Source organism: Lolium rigidum, chromosome 5 (genome assembly GCF_022539505.1).
Source record: "Lolium rigidum isolate FL_2022 chromosome 5, APGP_CSIRO_Lrig_0.1, whole genome shotgun sequence".
Lineage (NCBI taxonomy): Eukaryota > Viridiplantae > Streptophyta > Magnoliopsida > Poales > Poaceae > Lolium > Lolium rigidum.
The window spans coordinates 242,034,692-242,051,393 of NC_061512.1; the positions used below are offsets into that span (position 1 = coordinate 242,034,692).

The 16,702-nt window shown below is 48.6% G+C and overlaps 1 protein-coding gene across 1 annotated transcript; it reads right to left on the minus strand.

Annotated features, from left to right (window-relative positions):
• Positions 1 to 1,068: 1,068 nt before the first annotated feature.
• On the minus strand, positions 1,069 to 1,980 carry LOC124653867 (dehydration-responsive element-binding protein 1B-like). Its single transcript, XM_047192929.1, has one exon. The coding sequence runs from the start codon at positions 1,875 to 1,877 to the stop codon at positions 1,203 to 1,205; it is 675 nt and encodes a 224-aa protein (XP_047048885.1). The 5' UTR covers positions 1,878 to 1,980; the 3' UTR covers positions 1,069 to 1,202.
• Between the last annotated feature and the right edge of the window lie 14,722 nt (positions 1,981 to 16,702).

Sequence of the window (16,702 nt, forward strand, 5' to 3'; positions counted from 1 at the left end):
ATCTCACAACAAATACTTGGTTTGACAAAGCAGTACCACCGACACACCGTACGATCATTCGTACGGGCGGGGATGACGGTACCATTGGTCGTTAAGGTAACTGTTGAATGTCTTCGAGGCCTGGTTCACTTGGTGATATTCCCACCTCGTGCTTCATTAATTAATTACCTTTCATTAATCCTCGAAGTGTCAATTTTCTGCATAAAATAAAATAACAAGGAGATTTGCACATTTTTTTCAATGATGTGATTAGTGGCAGGTATAGAGAGATATTTCCATCATAATGAAGAAAGATACCCGGTTTAAACGGGATAAAGATGAGTGTTTTTACCACTCATCAGCAATAGTGACAAGGACGAGGGTTGCGTCTAGGACAACAATAGTGGCAAGCCGAGCGAGTGTGTCGACAAGAGCCTCGCTTATGAACTGCCGGAAGACCTCCTCCGCGCTTCCTCTGCACCTCTCAGACCACCCAATGTATCCTCCATTCTTTCTATGTATTTTTTGCTATTTTTTCTTAGATGGATTGATGATTAAAACATGTATTGAGAGCTCGCTAGTATATGTGCTTATATTGATTATCTAATTTATGTAGACATGCTTCTACGGAATTGATGGTTGATACTTGTAGTTTGATGATTGTGTGTAACCTGATATGTAGTGATGTTATTTGGGTTTTCCTTGTACATACAATTGTTTAATGTTTGCTATATTTGTAAGTGGTAGACACTTTTAAATATTTGACTATGATTTTGTTAAGTCTTGTGTCTGAAAAAGTGCAACCATAGTTTAAAGAGAAATGCAGTTACACTATTATGGCAGAAAGGAGCAACTGAAAACGAGTTGCACTCTTTTTAGGTATAACTGGGACATAAAAAATTCTGACTATGACATAGCAAAAAATGATAAAATAATGCAAAGCGTCAAAGTCACTTGGAATGCACTGGGTGCCATTCAACAGTGACGTCTTTGTCCCTTTCGTGCCTTAAGAATATCTAATTTGGGTTCATGGACTGCAGGATAGATAATAATTGAAGTAGCAATTGCCCCTTCCTCCAATATAGAAACCGGATCTTGACAATGATCGAAGAACACGGACATACTCTGTTTCTTCCTGTATTTGGGAAGAAGAGAAAACAGAGAATATGCAGGTAGTAGTACTACTTCCTTAATATTTTTACAGTCCTCGATTACTCGAGCAACTAGCTCCACAGCGGCGTCTCCACAACCCCGCCGTCCTCACGCCACGCTCCGGCGTCCGGCGGCTCGACGAGCATGCCCTGCGCGAGGCTCTCGTAGTACGGGCCGGCGACCATGCCCCCGAACCAGTGCTCGTCGTCGAGCTCCAGCAGGTCGCCGGACGACATGTAGAACAGGGCGGCGGCCGACGCCGGCGAGCCGAGGAGGACGACCTTCTCGGCTGCGGCCAGGACGGCCGCGGACTCGACAGGGGTAGCCCGGACCGTGAACGCGACGACGGCGAGCGCGACGGCGGCCTTGACCTCCCGCGCGCTGCCGAAGCCGAAGGACCCCGCGGCGACGACCGGCAGCATCCGCCAGGCGGAGTCGGCGAAGTTGAGGCAGGCGTCGGGGCCCGAGAGCGCGAGCGCGGCGGCGTCGTGCGCGCGCGCCGCCATCTCGGCGGTGGCGAAGGTGCCGAGCCAGAGCCTGGAGCCCCGGGCGCCCTGCACGCGCATCTCGCACACCCACTGCCCGACGCGGCCGCGGCGGCGCACGCCGCGGTACAGCGGGTGCCGCGTCTCGCGGAACTTGGTCCGCCCCGCGGGGCGCTTCGGCGGCTCCGAGGTTACCGTCCTGTGGCGCGATTGCTGCTGGTCCTGGCCAGACGTGGACGTGGACGTGGAGGCGGCGTCCATCTAGAGGCTGTGTGTTGAGCTGGGATGGGTTGCTGTGTGCTGAGCGGCGGTGGAGCTTGGTTTGGAAGAATGGTGATGCGGCGGAGGAGGGATATATAGGCGAGCGAGCGGGCGGTGGTTACCGGGCGGGGCGCGTCGCTCGGGAGGAAATGGGACCCCGTCACAGTCCCGCTGATATAAGCGAGCAGCGCGGCGGCGTTCCTTTTTTTTGTGGGTGTAGAATATGCCGGCAGAAAACAATCATTTTCCGCAGCACAGTCAGCAACGCCACTCGAAATATCAAGCTGAAGCGAGACGTCGCCCAAATCTTTGCTTCCAAAAAAGGGCAAGATCTTGCATCTTGCATCTTGTCGCTTGCCAGGATGAAGAAGGCCCCGCCCAGAGAGCGACGCACCAGCTACCGAGTGAGCACCTGCTTCCTCACGCTCACCGGACCGGCCTCCACTGAGGAGTGACGAGGATTTTGATGTTGAGCTCGATCGCTGAAATATCCCAGGGCTCCACAGATGGCCCAGGTGGACCTGTCTGGATAAGTTAGCCAATACTTGTCCACCTCAAATACGTGCACCAATCAAAGTTGCCTCCTATAGTGAATTGGTGATCACTCAGGCACCCACCCACATGATATGATGCGACCTATTTCTGGAATTATTCTGCCAGTGGTCAGCGACCATTTTTTTCTCCCGCCCTTTGCGTGTCGTTTTCCGGCTTGGAGCATCTCCCCTCAAATCTAGATGAAGTGAGGTTGATTAATTTAAGAGTAAAACGCTTGGGGGTCACGAAGTTGCCATGAATGAGCGTATTAGTCATGAACTGGGAAAATGGCAACTATTAGTCATGAAGTTGCAGAACTGTGTCTTGTTAGTTTTTCCGTTAGGACGGCCGTTAAGTTGGTGACGTGGCGCCATCAGTGGTCACGTGAAACGCGCGTGCGGCCGGCCCGTAGCCAAAAATCTGACAGAAATTTTTGTAATATTGTAAAATCAATATAAAAATATCTACATGCCCAAATTTAGTAAATAATATACCGTTGGATTCAGAAAAAGGAGTAGAACACTTTCGTACTGTTGGTTTGCACTTTTGCAAAACTTACAGATATTCAAATTTTAATGAATATTATGGTGTTTTTGACATGATTTAAATTCAGTGAATGCGTTTAACATTAAACCAATACCAAATGACTCATATTGTATTCAGATGGTAGTTTTTGTCAGATATTTTTGTCGTGACCCCCGAAGCGTTTTACTCTTAATTTAAATCGGATGGTAGTTTTATTGGGTTGCTCGGTGCAAAACGGCTTCTCGCCGACGTCTCTAAAAGTGGCCGGAACATTTTGAAGCTCAATTTAATGGCCGGCAACCCCACGCGGGCCCAACACATTGTTCATCCTGTCCACAAGGTGTTCGGTGGTTTGTCGCAATGGACATCGTGGCAGATCGAGGGATGGAAAGCCGAAGAACGAGAACCGGCATCGGCTTGCCGGCGCAATGTTGCTTGACTCCGACTACTTCAAACACAATGCAACACATAATGCCAAGGACTCGTGGCATGTCGGAAGGATGTCGATCTGACTTTTGGTGTGCTCCAGCAACATTTTTTCATTGTTCGGTACCCTGCTCTCTTACATGATCGGAGTCCTATATGTGGGAGGTGGTGAACTGTTGTGTTATCATGCACAACATGATCATCGTGAGTGAGCGAGAAGACATAGTGGTTGATGACCAACCATTTGATCATCGGCGACCTCTTGCCGAACTTGATCACATGCTGACTGAGTTTGTTGCTTTCCTCGCGATGCATCAAGAAATCCCCGGAGACACACTTTTCCATACTCAACTTCAGAATGATCTAGTTCAGTAATTATGGGAGAGGAGAGGAAACGCCACATGATTCCTAAACAAGCTGAATTGAAATATTGTTTAAACACTATATTATTGTTTCAATTGTTGTTCAAAACTATGCAAATTATTATAATTTGATTAAAAAATAAATATCCAAAAAATTGGGCTCTGCCATATTAGGATTGCCGGTGTGGGACGGTCGTCCCTGTACCAAAGGACCTTGTGCCAGCGCGGTTGTCGACGCCTATTCAAAACCCGTCGGTGGAGATGCTCTTAGGGCCTATCCAATGCGAGTCGCTTAGAGCATCCCCAGCCGTTGGGGCTCCCCAGGCCGAAATCCGGCGCTATTTAGCGCCGGATGGATGTATTTTTTGGCCTGGGGAGGCCTATTTTCCCAGTGGCGAGCCCATGGTCGCCTTCACCCACCGCGTGCATAGCGACGGTGTCGCCGGGAAGGGCAACCGTCGGAGTGCCCCCGTCGCTTTGAACCGCCGTAATGGTCCGCGAAGTGGTCTGGAGAGCCCAAACGCCTCGTCGGGAACGGTCGAAGTCGCCTCGAAGCGACAACCGCCGTAATGGAGCATGAACTCCGAGGAAGAGCAACCGCCGCTCTCTTCGTCGAGAGACCTACATATACGGTTTCGAACGGCCGACGCCATTCATCTATTCTCTCCTCACCATCTTCTATCAACCATGAGCGATTGGTCTTGGCCATCGGACACCGACAGCGAGGGGAAGCCGCCAGGATGGCGCCATTGGTGGGATCGAGCTGCATCGTCCAACAGCGACGATTCCCCCCCGCCGGCCAGCGAGGACGAATGGGATGACGACGAAGAGGCCGAGGAGCAGGCCGTGGAGCCGGCCGAGGAGTAGCCCGAGGAGCCGGCCGAGGAGCCGGCCGAGGAGCAGGCCGAGGAAGAAGCCGAGGAGCAGGCGGAGGAGGAGGAGGACGCAGAGGCTGATGAGGACGCTAAGGACTCACCTTCCTCCGACGAGGAGGTGACGAGCCAGAAGCGTCGCCGCCACGACGATGAGGCGGGGCCATCTAGGAAGAAAAATTAGTTATAGTTAGTTTTAAAGTTTTTATATGTAATTTTTATGTTTATTCGAATTATATATAATTTGACTATGTTGCACCACTTGAGAGTTCAAAGCTTTCGTTCGACGATGGTATTGCCGTAGATCGGGAAGACAAGGGTAGTGCCGTAGATCGGGAAGACGAGGGTATTGCCGTAGAAACCCATGCCATTGTCGCCGACAGGTCGGGGCCACCAAACGTTTCCCGCGATTTTCTCTCATCCGGAGTCCCCGAGTGCTCCCCGGGGGGCCGGGGATGGCCTGGGCTCCCCGGACGGATGAAATGCCTAATCCGGACGAAAACGAGGAACCGGGGGCGCGACTGGGCTGTTTTCGTCCATCCGAATGACAAACCGCCGTCCTGGGGCCTCGTCGGGAGGACGAGTGGAGATGCTCTTATACAGATGCTTAAGCGGGAGAAAATCTATTGACTAACCCTGGCGTTCGTGCAAGAGTATACGAGCTCCGCTTAATTCCATAACTGACTTGATCCACTTTTCATGCTTCAAAAACAAGCGAAACGTTTGGCGCAAACTTTTGCAGCGACTCATGTATCTAAGCGCCCATCCACGAGGATCGCATAATACAATTGCCGATCGGCCTGGATAAAAATCCTAGCGCCCATAGTTAAGCGTCTTCCTTGTAGATGCCCTTAGAGTAAGGAAGAGTATAGCCACAATTTTATTCATGTTCAAAAGAATTTACCAATGGTTTATAATTTTGTCACAAATTAAGGAAGTGTTTTTATTTCTGTACACCGCACAATTTCGGGTTAAAATTTGTGATCAAAATTCTTTGCCTAAAGATGCAATAGTGCTCACGTACTGTACTGCTCCAATCGAGCTAAATATCTAAGGTGACACTGGCACGTCATCGAAGAAAATACAATAAGTGACACATCACGTGTACACATCTTGCCCTCTTGGCCATACGATTCAGGAAGGAGCCACCAAAGAGCGAGACACATCAGATCGCCGCGTCAGCTCGCGTGGCCACCATGGACTTCGAGAAAAAGATCACCTGGATGGGTTCTCGGCCACATCTTGTGGATTAGCGTGCTTGGACCACCTCTGTCTGATTACCTAGCTTAATTGGTCTTCCTACGTAGGCTCATTTCTCCCCCTCCACTCTCTCTAGCCTCCACAGTAATTTGAGAGTCGTCCGTGTGCGGCCGGGCCGATCCAGGGCCAACTTCGCCGGAGTAGCCGGCCGGAGTGGGTCTCGGAGAGGCGCCGGAGTAGGTAGGATTAGATCTAGGTGTAGGATTAGTTTTGTAGCTGCCTTTACCCATGTGGAGACTGGCATTATGCCATTACACTAGTAGGAAAACCATTATAGGTAGAAATGACATCATTGGCGCATCTAAAAAATATGCTCCACAAAAATTATTTCTGTGGCGCACCAAAAATATGCGCCACAGAAAGTCGAAATTCTGTGGCGCATGGATGGATCGGTGCGCCACGTGAATGTCTACTTTCGTGGCGCATGTGGCTGGATGCGCCACGTAAATTCCATGGGCCCACGCGGGGTCCAAGACTCGCACACGGGCGAAGAGAATTCCGTGGCGCATGGTGGCATGTGCGCCACGAAGTTCAAAATTCCGTGGCGCATGGTGGCATGTGCGCCACGTAAGTTCAAAATTCCGTGGCGCATGGTGGCATGTGCGCCACGGAATTATTAACTTCGTGGCGCACCAACAATATGCGCCACAGAATTCTGCAGGATTTTTTCTCCCCACGCAACTCCACCCCCCCCCTTGGATCGCTTTTTTACCTTTGTAAAAAATAAAAGAAATAGATAGAAATTTCAAAAAATAAAATCCTTCGAGATTCCCATATATTATGTCATCTAGCACCACTGAAATTTAACAAACATGAATTTTGACTTTTTTTGCAAAATTGCGTGGGAAAATCATCAAACTGGATTTCTGGTCGCATACGAACTCGAAAAAAAACGCACAATATATCAAAATGTTCCCACGAACATTCTACATTCGAATTCACCGGGGCTTGCCCGATTGGATAATTTTTAGAATCACCAAATTCGAAAAGAGTAAAAAGTTACGGCCAGTTAAAGTGTTTTTCCTGCAAAATGCAAAAAAAAGAAAAGAAAAATTCTGTGGCGCACCATGTGGAGGTGCGCCACAGAAGTTTGGCCGAAATTTTTTGAAATTTTCCGGCGCCAATCTCCTACTCTCCCTCTTCTCCTCCACCACTTCTCCTCTCACTTCTCTCCATCTCCTCACTTCTCCATCTCCTCACTTCTCCTCTCACTTCTCTCCATCTCCTCACTTCTCCTCTCACTTCTCCTCCCACCACCACCACCACCTCCCTTCACTTCTCCACCACCTCCCTTCTCCGGTGACCACCACCTACCTTCTCCGGCGAGCACCTCCGGCGACCTCCTCCGGCGAGCACCTCCGGCGACCACCTCCGGCGACCACCACCACCACCACCTCCGGCCACCACCACCACCACCACCAACACCACCACCTCCGGCCACAACCACCACCAACACCACCACCTCCGGCCACCACCACCACCTCCTCCGGCCACCACCACCACTACCACCACCTCCGGCCACCACCACCACCACCACCACCTCCGGCCACCACCACCACCACCACCACCACCAACACCACCACCACCACCACCTCCTCCTCCTCCTCCGACCACCTCCACCACCACCACCAATAAAAAAGCGAAATTCCGGCGACCCAGATCTAGATCCAGATCTAGATCTAGATCTAGATCTGGCCGCCACTTTTTTTTTGAAATTCGAAAAAAAATTCTGTGGCGCATATTGGCATGGTGCGCCACAGAAGTTTGACAGACAATTCTGTGGCGCATATTGGCATGGTGCGCCACGTAAGTTTCAAATTCTGTGGCGCACGTACATATGCGCCACAGAAGTTTCAATACTAGTCGCGTGGTAACTGTGGCGACCTGGATATGCGCCACAGAATTGTATTTTGGTGCGCCACAGTTAGCCTTTTTTCCACTAGTGTTAGAGGCTCGACCACGGTGGAGCTGGAGCGGCTCCCGGTGGTCTGTGGTGGCGTGGCTGCTGGCTGCGGCGCTCCTGTGAAAGGAGCCGAAGGCGGACGGCGCCTGCGCGGACGCAACCTCTTCAATAAAGCTCGCCGTCTCTTCACCAGATCTGGGCGTTTCGCCTCGCTTCCCCTCTCTCGGTCATCACGGAGATGGAGATTGGGAGGGGATCCTTGGCGAAACCGTTGTTGTCGGATCTGCTGAAGAATTTCCTGGAGCTGTTCTCGTCTGCGCGCAGCATGCGGTTACCAAAGTCATCACCGTGTTCTTCGGCCAAGATGGTGGCCAATCTCCCTCAACCTCCATGGCGGAGGCCGTGCTGATCGGCTGCTGGAGCTCGACGCCACTTGAGAGTCAAGTGGTTCGTCCCCGACCCTCTAGTGGTAGCCAGGGGCCTTATCTGGACACCGGACACGAGTGTTCGAGCACACTGCGCTCAGGACTCGGCGGCGACGCCTTGAGTTCGCCGGCGGTGGGTGGCAGAGGTGCCCTTGGGCTTGATTGCTTTTTCTACCTTTTAGCCAGGGTGTTTTCTGTAAGTTGGAAAGCCCTTTCTTCAAATTCTAGGTTTTGTAGGGCAAGAGATGTCAAGGGGTTCTCCTGTAAAATGTACCTGCCACCGTTGTAGCTTATAAAAGCTCCACCGGGATCTTCTGACCCCATTCATGTGCGAAAAAAAAAAATTGGTCTTCCTCGTCAAGTTACCATTTATAGTCAGCACGAATGAAGTGTTAGTACCCTTTGCTGGAAGTAGTCCTTCTGCAATCTTTCTGGACGCTGAAACCGTTGACCTTCAGACAACAGGCAGCATCACATGTTTCTTTTTCTCAGGGTATCTTCACGAAACGCATATCAGACGTTCAAAAATGGTCGCGAGTGTTCGTTTTCATCGCTCCGCGGACATATTTTGACTGTGCATCCGTTTGCGTCTGGATGTGCTCCCAGCGGAGCGACCCGTTTTTTTGTTTTGCAAAATATTTAAAAAGCATAATCTACTACATAGAAACTATATAAACTAGTTGTAGAAACCTAGACTACTTGCTGCCCGACGGCCCGGCCCTGTCATTACGTCCCTCCCTCGTCTCCTTCTCCGTCGCCTGCCGTGCGGCCGCTAGGGCTCGGTGCGCCGCCGCGTCCTCTAGCAGGCACCGCTGCCGCGTCTCGTTCGGGGCGTCCTCGGCCTTCTTGAGCGTCTCGAAGGAGTCTACTAACGACCTCTGCTCCGCCGCCTTCTCCTTCGGGGTAGGCGCATCAGGGTCATCAGAAGACCATGAGATGTCGGAGTCGTCGTCCTCTGCGGCCGCGGCAGCCACCACCATGCAGCGTTCAGTCTCGGCGTCGAATGCCGCGTGAGCCGCCTGCTCCTCCTCTTCTTCCTTCTCCGCGTCAGCCAGGAACTTGGCGTCCCTGACTGGGTCTAGGAGGTCATCGGTGATGGCGTCATCGTCGAACTCCTCGTTGGAGCTCAAGGGCGGGGGAGGTGGAGTCGGAGGTGGAGGTGGAGATGGAGGCGCGACAACCTGCCCGTGGCCAGCGCTGCTCATGGTGGTAAAGGTGGAGGTTGAGCGGCAGCAGCGCTACGGTGGAGGTTGTGCGCGGCTAGGGTTTAGTGTGGGAGGAGATGAGATGTGCGCGCCCCTGTTTTATATAGGCCGGAGGCAGGCGACGGCCGCGACACGCGTGGCATCGCTATTACTTCGTGCGCAGAGGTAGGCGACAGCCGCACGCCACGCAAGGCATCGCCATTACGCGGCCGCATACTGCCGATGCGACGCCTCAGCGCCAGTACTGGCGCGGCTGAGAAGACGCATCGAACCTGAGTCACTGTCAGGCGGGCCCGATGAAACGTCCGCCGGACGCGAGCGGACAATTTGCGCGTCCGCGTAGCGTCTGCAGAGACACATCCGTGACGCACATTTGGTCCAGGTTTGCATCGCTGCGGACGGCCCGGTCACTATGCTCGCCCCGCTGGAGCGTGATTCGGACGCATTTTCAGCCTGAACGTGTCCGTTTGCGTCGCTCCGTTGGAGATGTCCTTAGAACTGAGTTTGCTCGGATGTTTCTCATAATTTTTTATGAGTTCAGTTAATGGTTATTATGGTGGCTGTGTGGTAATTTTATTATGGTGACTGTGTAGAAACAAAAGATGATCAAATATTGTATTCGTATAAAATGTTTGGGCTCGAAATGATTTGCATGGTATCGTAGACAAAATTATGATGAATATAGCGTGATTATATTTTACCATAAGACATATTGCTCTTTTACCATCGATCCATATGTCACGCCATATTTACATCTTTGTCACATCTCCAATCCGTCTAATTAAACCCTTTTCAGCACCCCGCGACCCTCCCCCTCCCTTCTGATTATTTCACACCAAATTGAGATGCGCTGCTTGGGCAATGAGCATCCAATATACGACCATCCGGGTAGTACCTCCTTTTCAACACCCTTGCACATAAACTATTCGGCCTCTCCAAAGATCTCCATGATTGCTTTGCTAACATGGAATCATGACAACATGCTATTGGCAGCGGGAGGTAGGCGAGAAGGCGATGGAGCTCAGGAATCGAGTTTTCAGCGTCAATGCATGACAGGGTGGCGGGAGGCTCGATTCATGATAGAGAAGATGCGACGGAGGTGGGGAATAGCAGCGGGAGGGAGGTGGGATAGCGGCGGAAGCAAGCGGCGGCCGGAATTGGCCGAAGGGTAGCGGTGCGGCGACAGCGGGATACGGGGGCAAAGCGTGGAAGATTCACCATGAACGGTCAGTGGCTCCCAAACGTGAAATATTTTATGATTTGCCACAGTTAGTTGATGGTCAAATTGAAGGAGTGGTACCTCACTTAGTTGATGCGGGATTATCAATTCTTCGGTACCGTGCACGATACAATTCTTTTTATGGATCATGACCTAGAAAATTTTTACAAACCTCAAATTAATTTTTTCAACGTTTGAGCAATTTTCGGGTCTCAAAATAAATTTCCATAAGAGAGAATTGTTTTGGTTTGACGAAGCCCAAGACGAGGCCAACCTTTATGCCGAACTATTCGGATGTGGGCTCGGCAGTTTTCCACTTAGCTATTTGGGCATTTCAGTCCATCACCGGAGGCTCACGCTTGCTGGATGGAAAATCATCGAGGAAAGACTACAGAAACGGCTTAGTAGCTGGAAATGAAAACTCCTATCTCTAGGGGGAAGGGGAAGATTGGTACTCATAAATTCAGTACTCACGAACATGGTATTGTATATGATTTCATTTTTCCAGTTGCCTAAAGGAGTCTTGCATAGATTGGATTACTTCCGATCAAGGTTCTTTTGGCAAGGAGATAGTGAGAAGAAGAAATACAGATTGACAAAATGGAGTGTCGTTTGCCATCCAAAAAATCAAGGTGGACTTGGTGTTCATGATCTTGAGATTAAGAACAGATCTTTGCTAGGTAAATGGCTAGCTCGGTTGTTAACTAAGGATGTTGTATGGCAGAACCTGTTACGGAGGAAGTATTGTGGCTTAAATGCAATCTCTCAGGTCATATGGAAACCAGGGATTCACATTTTTGGACTAGTATTATGGCAACTAAGAAATACTTCTTCCCATATGGCTCATTTTTTTATTAGGGATGGGTCTGAGATAAGGTTCTGGGAGGATAAATGGTTGGAAGCAATCACCCTCCGTGAACAATATCATGCCTTGTACAATATTGTGAGTTATAAACATGATACCTTACAGAAGGTGATAAAAACATCACCTCCGAATATGACGTTCAGGCGTGAACTTGTTGGTCCTCGTTTGGTTGCTTGGAATGAGCTACTACAAAGATTAGCTTCAATCCAGTTACTACAAGATTTAGACGAGTTCCGATGGGGCCTTACCAAAAATGGATTATTCTCAGTTGGGTCCATGTATAAGGCTTTAATTGAACCTATCCAGCCGGTCATTAATAATAAATCTATTTGGAAGATGAAGATTCCGCTGGAAACTAAAGTTTTTTCTTGGTACCTTCGTCAACCTGCAGGATTCCGTCCACCTGCCCTCTCCCGACAGTCGGAGATTGCCAACCCGGTTTCGATAACTAGGGTCTCGCATAAAAAATCCCCACGATTATCCCCACAGACGGTGCCAATTAGAGAGGGTGCTCCTCGATAATGCCCACCTATTGGGGCTTAGGGTTGATGGAATCCTGTAGGATGACATGAGACATCGGATACCAAACAAACAGGGAGAGAGATTTACCCAGGTTCGGGGCCCTCGATGAGGTAAAAACCCTTACTTCCTGCTTGTCCGATCTTGATTATTGAAATTATCGGGTTGCAATGGGGTAGCCGAAGGCTAAGACTATGATCTTGTCGAGAGGCTAAGATTTCTGATGACCTAGCTCTAGACTTGCGGTGGTTTTGGCTACGGTGATTGTATGTCCCTCGGCATACCCTCTCTTGGCCCTTATATTGCAGGCCAGGTCCCAAGAGTTATATCCGGGCTCGACTAGGTTACAAAGAGTTCTACATCTAAACTTTCCTTGTTTCTTCATCTTCTTGCCTTGTTCATCAAGAATCTTTCTTTGGAACCGACATAACGGTTCACCTTGGTCGGTGGATGATCTTCATGGGCCCCCGGTTGGGCCGTACGAGGTAGCGTAATATTGGTTACCCGAAGGGTAATGCCCACATCAGTCGGGGTGTGATTCTTACTAAGGATAACCTTGTAAAGCGGAATTGGCATGGTTGTACGAAGTGTTTTTTTTCACGAAGAGGATACAATAAAACACCTTTTCTTCCAATGCCAGTTCATGAGGTCTATATGGTCAAGGTTCTACCTTATACCCTCCTCCCCCCCTCGAAAAGCATTGCAAATATTTTTGGCAATTGGCTAAATGGAGTAGATTCTAGGTTTAAAGTTCTTATCAGAGTGGGAGCGATCACCGTTATATGGTCGCTTTGGCTATGTGGAAATGACAAGGTTTTTGACAATAAAAATTCTTCTCTTATGCAGATCATTGATACGTCTCCAATATCGATAATTTCTTATGTTCCATGCTACTTTATTGATGATACCTACATGTTTTATGCACATTATATGTCATATTTATGCATTTTCTGGAACTAACCTATTAACAAGATGCCGAAGAGCCGATTCTGTTGTTTTCGCTGTTTTTGGTTTCAGAAATCCTAGTAAGGAAATATTCTCGGAATTGGACGAAACTTCCGCCCAGGGTCCTATTTTTGCACGAAGCTTCCAGAAGACCGAAGAGATAACGAAGTGGGGCCACGAGGCAGCCAGGGGCTAGGGCGGCGCGGCCCAGGCCCTGGCCGCGCCGGCCTGCCCCCTGGGCCCCTCGTGTGGCCCCCCGCGTTGACCTTCCGCCTACTTAAAGTCTCCGTCGCGAAAACCCCAGTACCGAGAGCCACGATACGGAAAACCTTCCAGAGACGCCGCCGCCGCGAATCCCATCTCGGGGGATTCAGGAGATCGCCTCCGGCACCCTGCCGGAGAGGGGATTCATCTCCCGGAGGGCTCTTCATCGCCATGATCGCCTCCGGAGTGATGAGTGAGTAGTTCACCCCTGGACCATGGGTCCATAGCAGTAGCTAGATGGTCGTCTTCTCCTTGTTGTGCTTCATTGTTGGATCTTGTGAGCTGCCTAACATGATCAAGATCATCTATATGTAATTCTATATGTTGTGTTTGTCGGGATCCGATGGATAGAGAATACTATGTTATGGTGATTATCAATCTATTGTTTATGTGTTGTTTATGATCTTGCATGCTCTCCGTTATTAGTAGAGGCTCGGCCAAGTTTTTGCTCTTAACTCCAAGAGAGAGTATTTATGCTCGATAGTGGGTTCATGCCTTCATTGACACTCGGGATCGTGACGATAGGTTCTAAGGTTGTGATGTGCTGTTGCCACTAGGGATAAAACATTGATGCTATGTCTAAGGATGTAGTTGTTGATTACATTACGCACCATACTTAATGCAATTGTCTCGTTGCTTAGCAACTTAATACTGAATGGGGTTCGGATGATAACCTGAAGGTGGACTTTTTAGGCATAGATGCAGTTGGATGGCGGTCTATGTACTTTGTCGTAATGCCCGGATTAAATTTCACTATATTTATCATATCATGTATATGCATTGATATGCCCTTCTCTATTTGTCAATTGCCCGACTGTAATTTGTTCACCCAACATGCTTTTATCTTATGGGAGAGACACCTCTAGTGAACTGTGGACCCCGGTCCTATTCTTTACATAGCATACAATCTATCGCAATTGTGTTTTACTATTTTCTTTGCAAACATCTTCCACTCGATACGTTTAATCCTTTGTTACAGCAAGCCGGTGAGATTGACAACCTCACTGTTTCGTTGGGGCAAAGTACTTGGGTTGTGTTGTGCAGGTTCCGCGTTGGCGCCGAAATCCCTGGTGTTGCGCCGCATCACATTTCGCGACCATCAACCTTCAACGTGCTTCTTGGCTCCTCCTGGTTCGATTAAACCTTGGTTTCTTTCCGAGGGAAAACTTGCCACCGTGCGCATCATACCTTCCTCTTGGGGTTCCCAACGGACGTGTACATTTACGCGCATCAAGCCTCGTTTTCTGGCGCCGTTGCCGGGGAGATCAAGACACGCTGCAAGGGGAGTCTCCACTTCTCAATCTCTTTACTTTGTTTTTGTCTTGCTTTATTTTATTTACTACTTTGTTTGCTGCACCTAAACAAAACACAAAAAATTAGTTGCTAGTTTCACTTACTGTCTTGCTCTCTATATCAAAAACACAAAAAAATTAGTTACTTGCATTTACTTTATCTAGTTTGTTTTAATTACCGTTGCTAAAATGAATACCCCTGAAAATACTAAGTTGTGTGACTTCACAAATGCAAATAATAATGATTTCCTATGCACACCTATTGCTCCACCTGCTACTACAGCAGAATTCTTTGAAATTAAACCTGCTTTACTGAACTTGGTTATGAGAGATCAATTTTCTGGTGTTAGTTCTGATGATGCTGCTGCCTATCTCAATAATTTTGTTGAACTTTGTGAAATGCAAAAGTATAAAGATGGTGATGGTGATATTATTAAATTGAAAGTGTTTCCTTTCTCATTAAGAGGAAGAGCTAAAGATTGGTTGTTATCTTTGCCTAAGAATAGTATTGATTCATGGACTAAATGTAAGGATGCTTTTATTGGTAGATATTATCCTCCCGCTAAAATTATATCTTTGAGAAGTAGCATAATGAATTTTAAGCAATTAGATACTGAACATGTTGCTCAAGCATGGGAGAGAATGAAAACTTTGTTAAAGAATTGCCCAACCCATGGACTGACTACTTGGATGATCATCCAAACCTTCTATGCAGGACTAAATTTTTCTTCGCGGAATTTATTGGATTCAGCTGCTGGAGGTACCTTTATGTCCATCACATTGGGGGCGGCTACAAAACTTCTTGATGATATGATGATAAATTACTCTGAATGGCACACGGAAAGAGCTCCACAAGGTAAGAAGGTAAATTCTGTTGAAGAAACCTCTTCCTTGAGTGATAAGATTGATGTGATTATGTCTATGCTTGTGAATGGTAGATCTAATGTTGATCCAAATAATGTTCCTTTAGCTTCATTGGTTGCTCAAGAAGAAAATTTTGATGTGAATTTCATTAAAAATAATAATTTCAACAACAATGCTTATAGGAACAACTCTGGTAATAATTATAGGCCATATCTGTTCGCACACGAACACGTCACCGTGTACCTCCGGCGTCGAGCGCGATACGCAAGACACGTCGCCGGAGGAGGCTCGCCGGAAGCGCGATACGCAGGACAATCCGGCGGGCTCTTTTGAGAACCCGAAACCCCACACGCCCGGGAGAGACCCCGTCTGGGCGCACGGCGGTGATGGGCTGCCCTAGGTCGGTTCGCCCACCCCTAGGACCTCGCAGATCGAAGCTCTCCAACACGAAGAACACCGACGAACGAAGAGCAGAAAACAAGAACGAGAGAGAAAAAGTAAAGGTTTGTAGATTGGTTTTGCGATTGTGTGTTGTTGTTCAATCGGCCGTCACCCTTTATGTATATAAAGAGCGGCTGGACTTCCCGTGCAAGATAGACGGTTGGATTCCCGTCACAAACCCTAATTAGAGTCCAACTCGAACAAGTAAACTTGAAATTTCCGTAACTGTTCGGTCAGAAAACTTCCTGCACCTTCCATGCCATATTTGAGGCAGTAAACGATCTCGGATCAAAATCTCGTAAACACCAAAGTTGTTCGTCTCGAAAAAACGAAGAACTTTCATGTTGTCCACTTTTTCATATTAGCAGATCTTGATCGTTTTATTGAGGTCGCAAGAAAAAGGATCAATTCCGACGTTTTGTCTCAGCCCCAGCCTTGGCTCGCGCCCAACCTTAGAGGCCTCTATGGTCAAGCGCCCAGACTCGGTAATTCAGATTTCAGACGTATTTTGGCTCCACAAGTTGCATACTAACTCGGATCGCAATGACTCAAAAAGCAAAATTGCTTGTCTCGGCGAGACGCACAACTTTGATATCTATCATGTTTTCATTTGAGGTCATCTTCCATTTTTCACTTTTTAAGGCAAAAACGGCTGTCAACACATGCCCCTCGTTTTTCGGCAAAACTTGTATGCCGAAAAATAACTTGCACTATATTTTGTCTAAGGACGATGTCAACACTCCATCGGCCATTGATTCTTAGGGCGATAATTCTGTATCGGCCATGTATGCTAAGGGCGATAATTATATATCGGCCATATGCGTGTTCATGCTTCTTGCCACACACTCGGGTAGAACTTTTTCAGATATCTCCCATTGAGAGCTCGAGGTAGTAAATTTCCTTC

Bases quoted from the DNA above. Each gene is read 5' to 3' on its own strand.
- LOC124653867 (XM_047192929.1), bottom strand. From the start codon at position 1,877: ATGGACGCCGCCTCCACGTCCACGTCCACGTCTGGCCAGGACCAGCAG.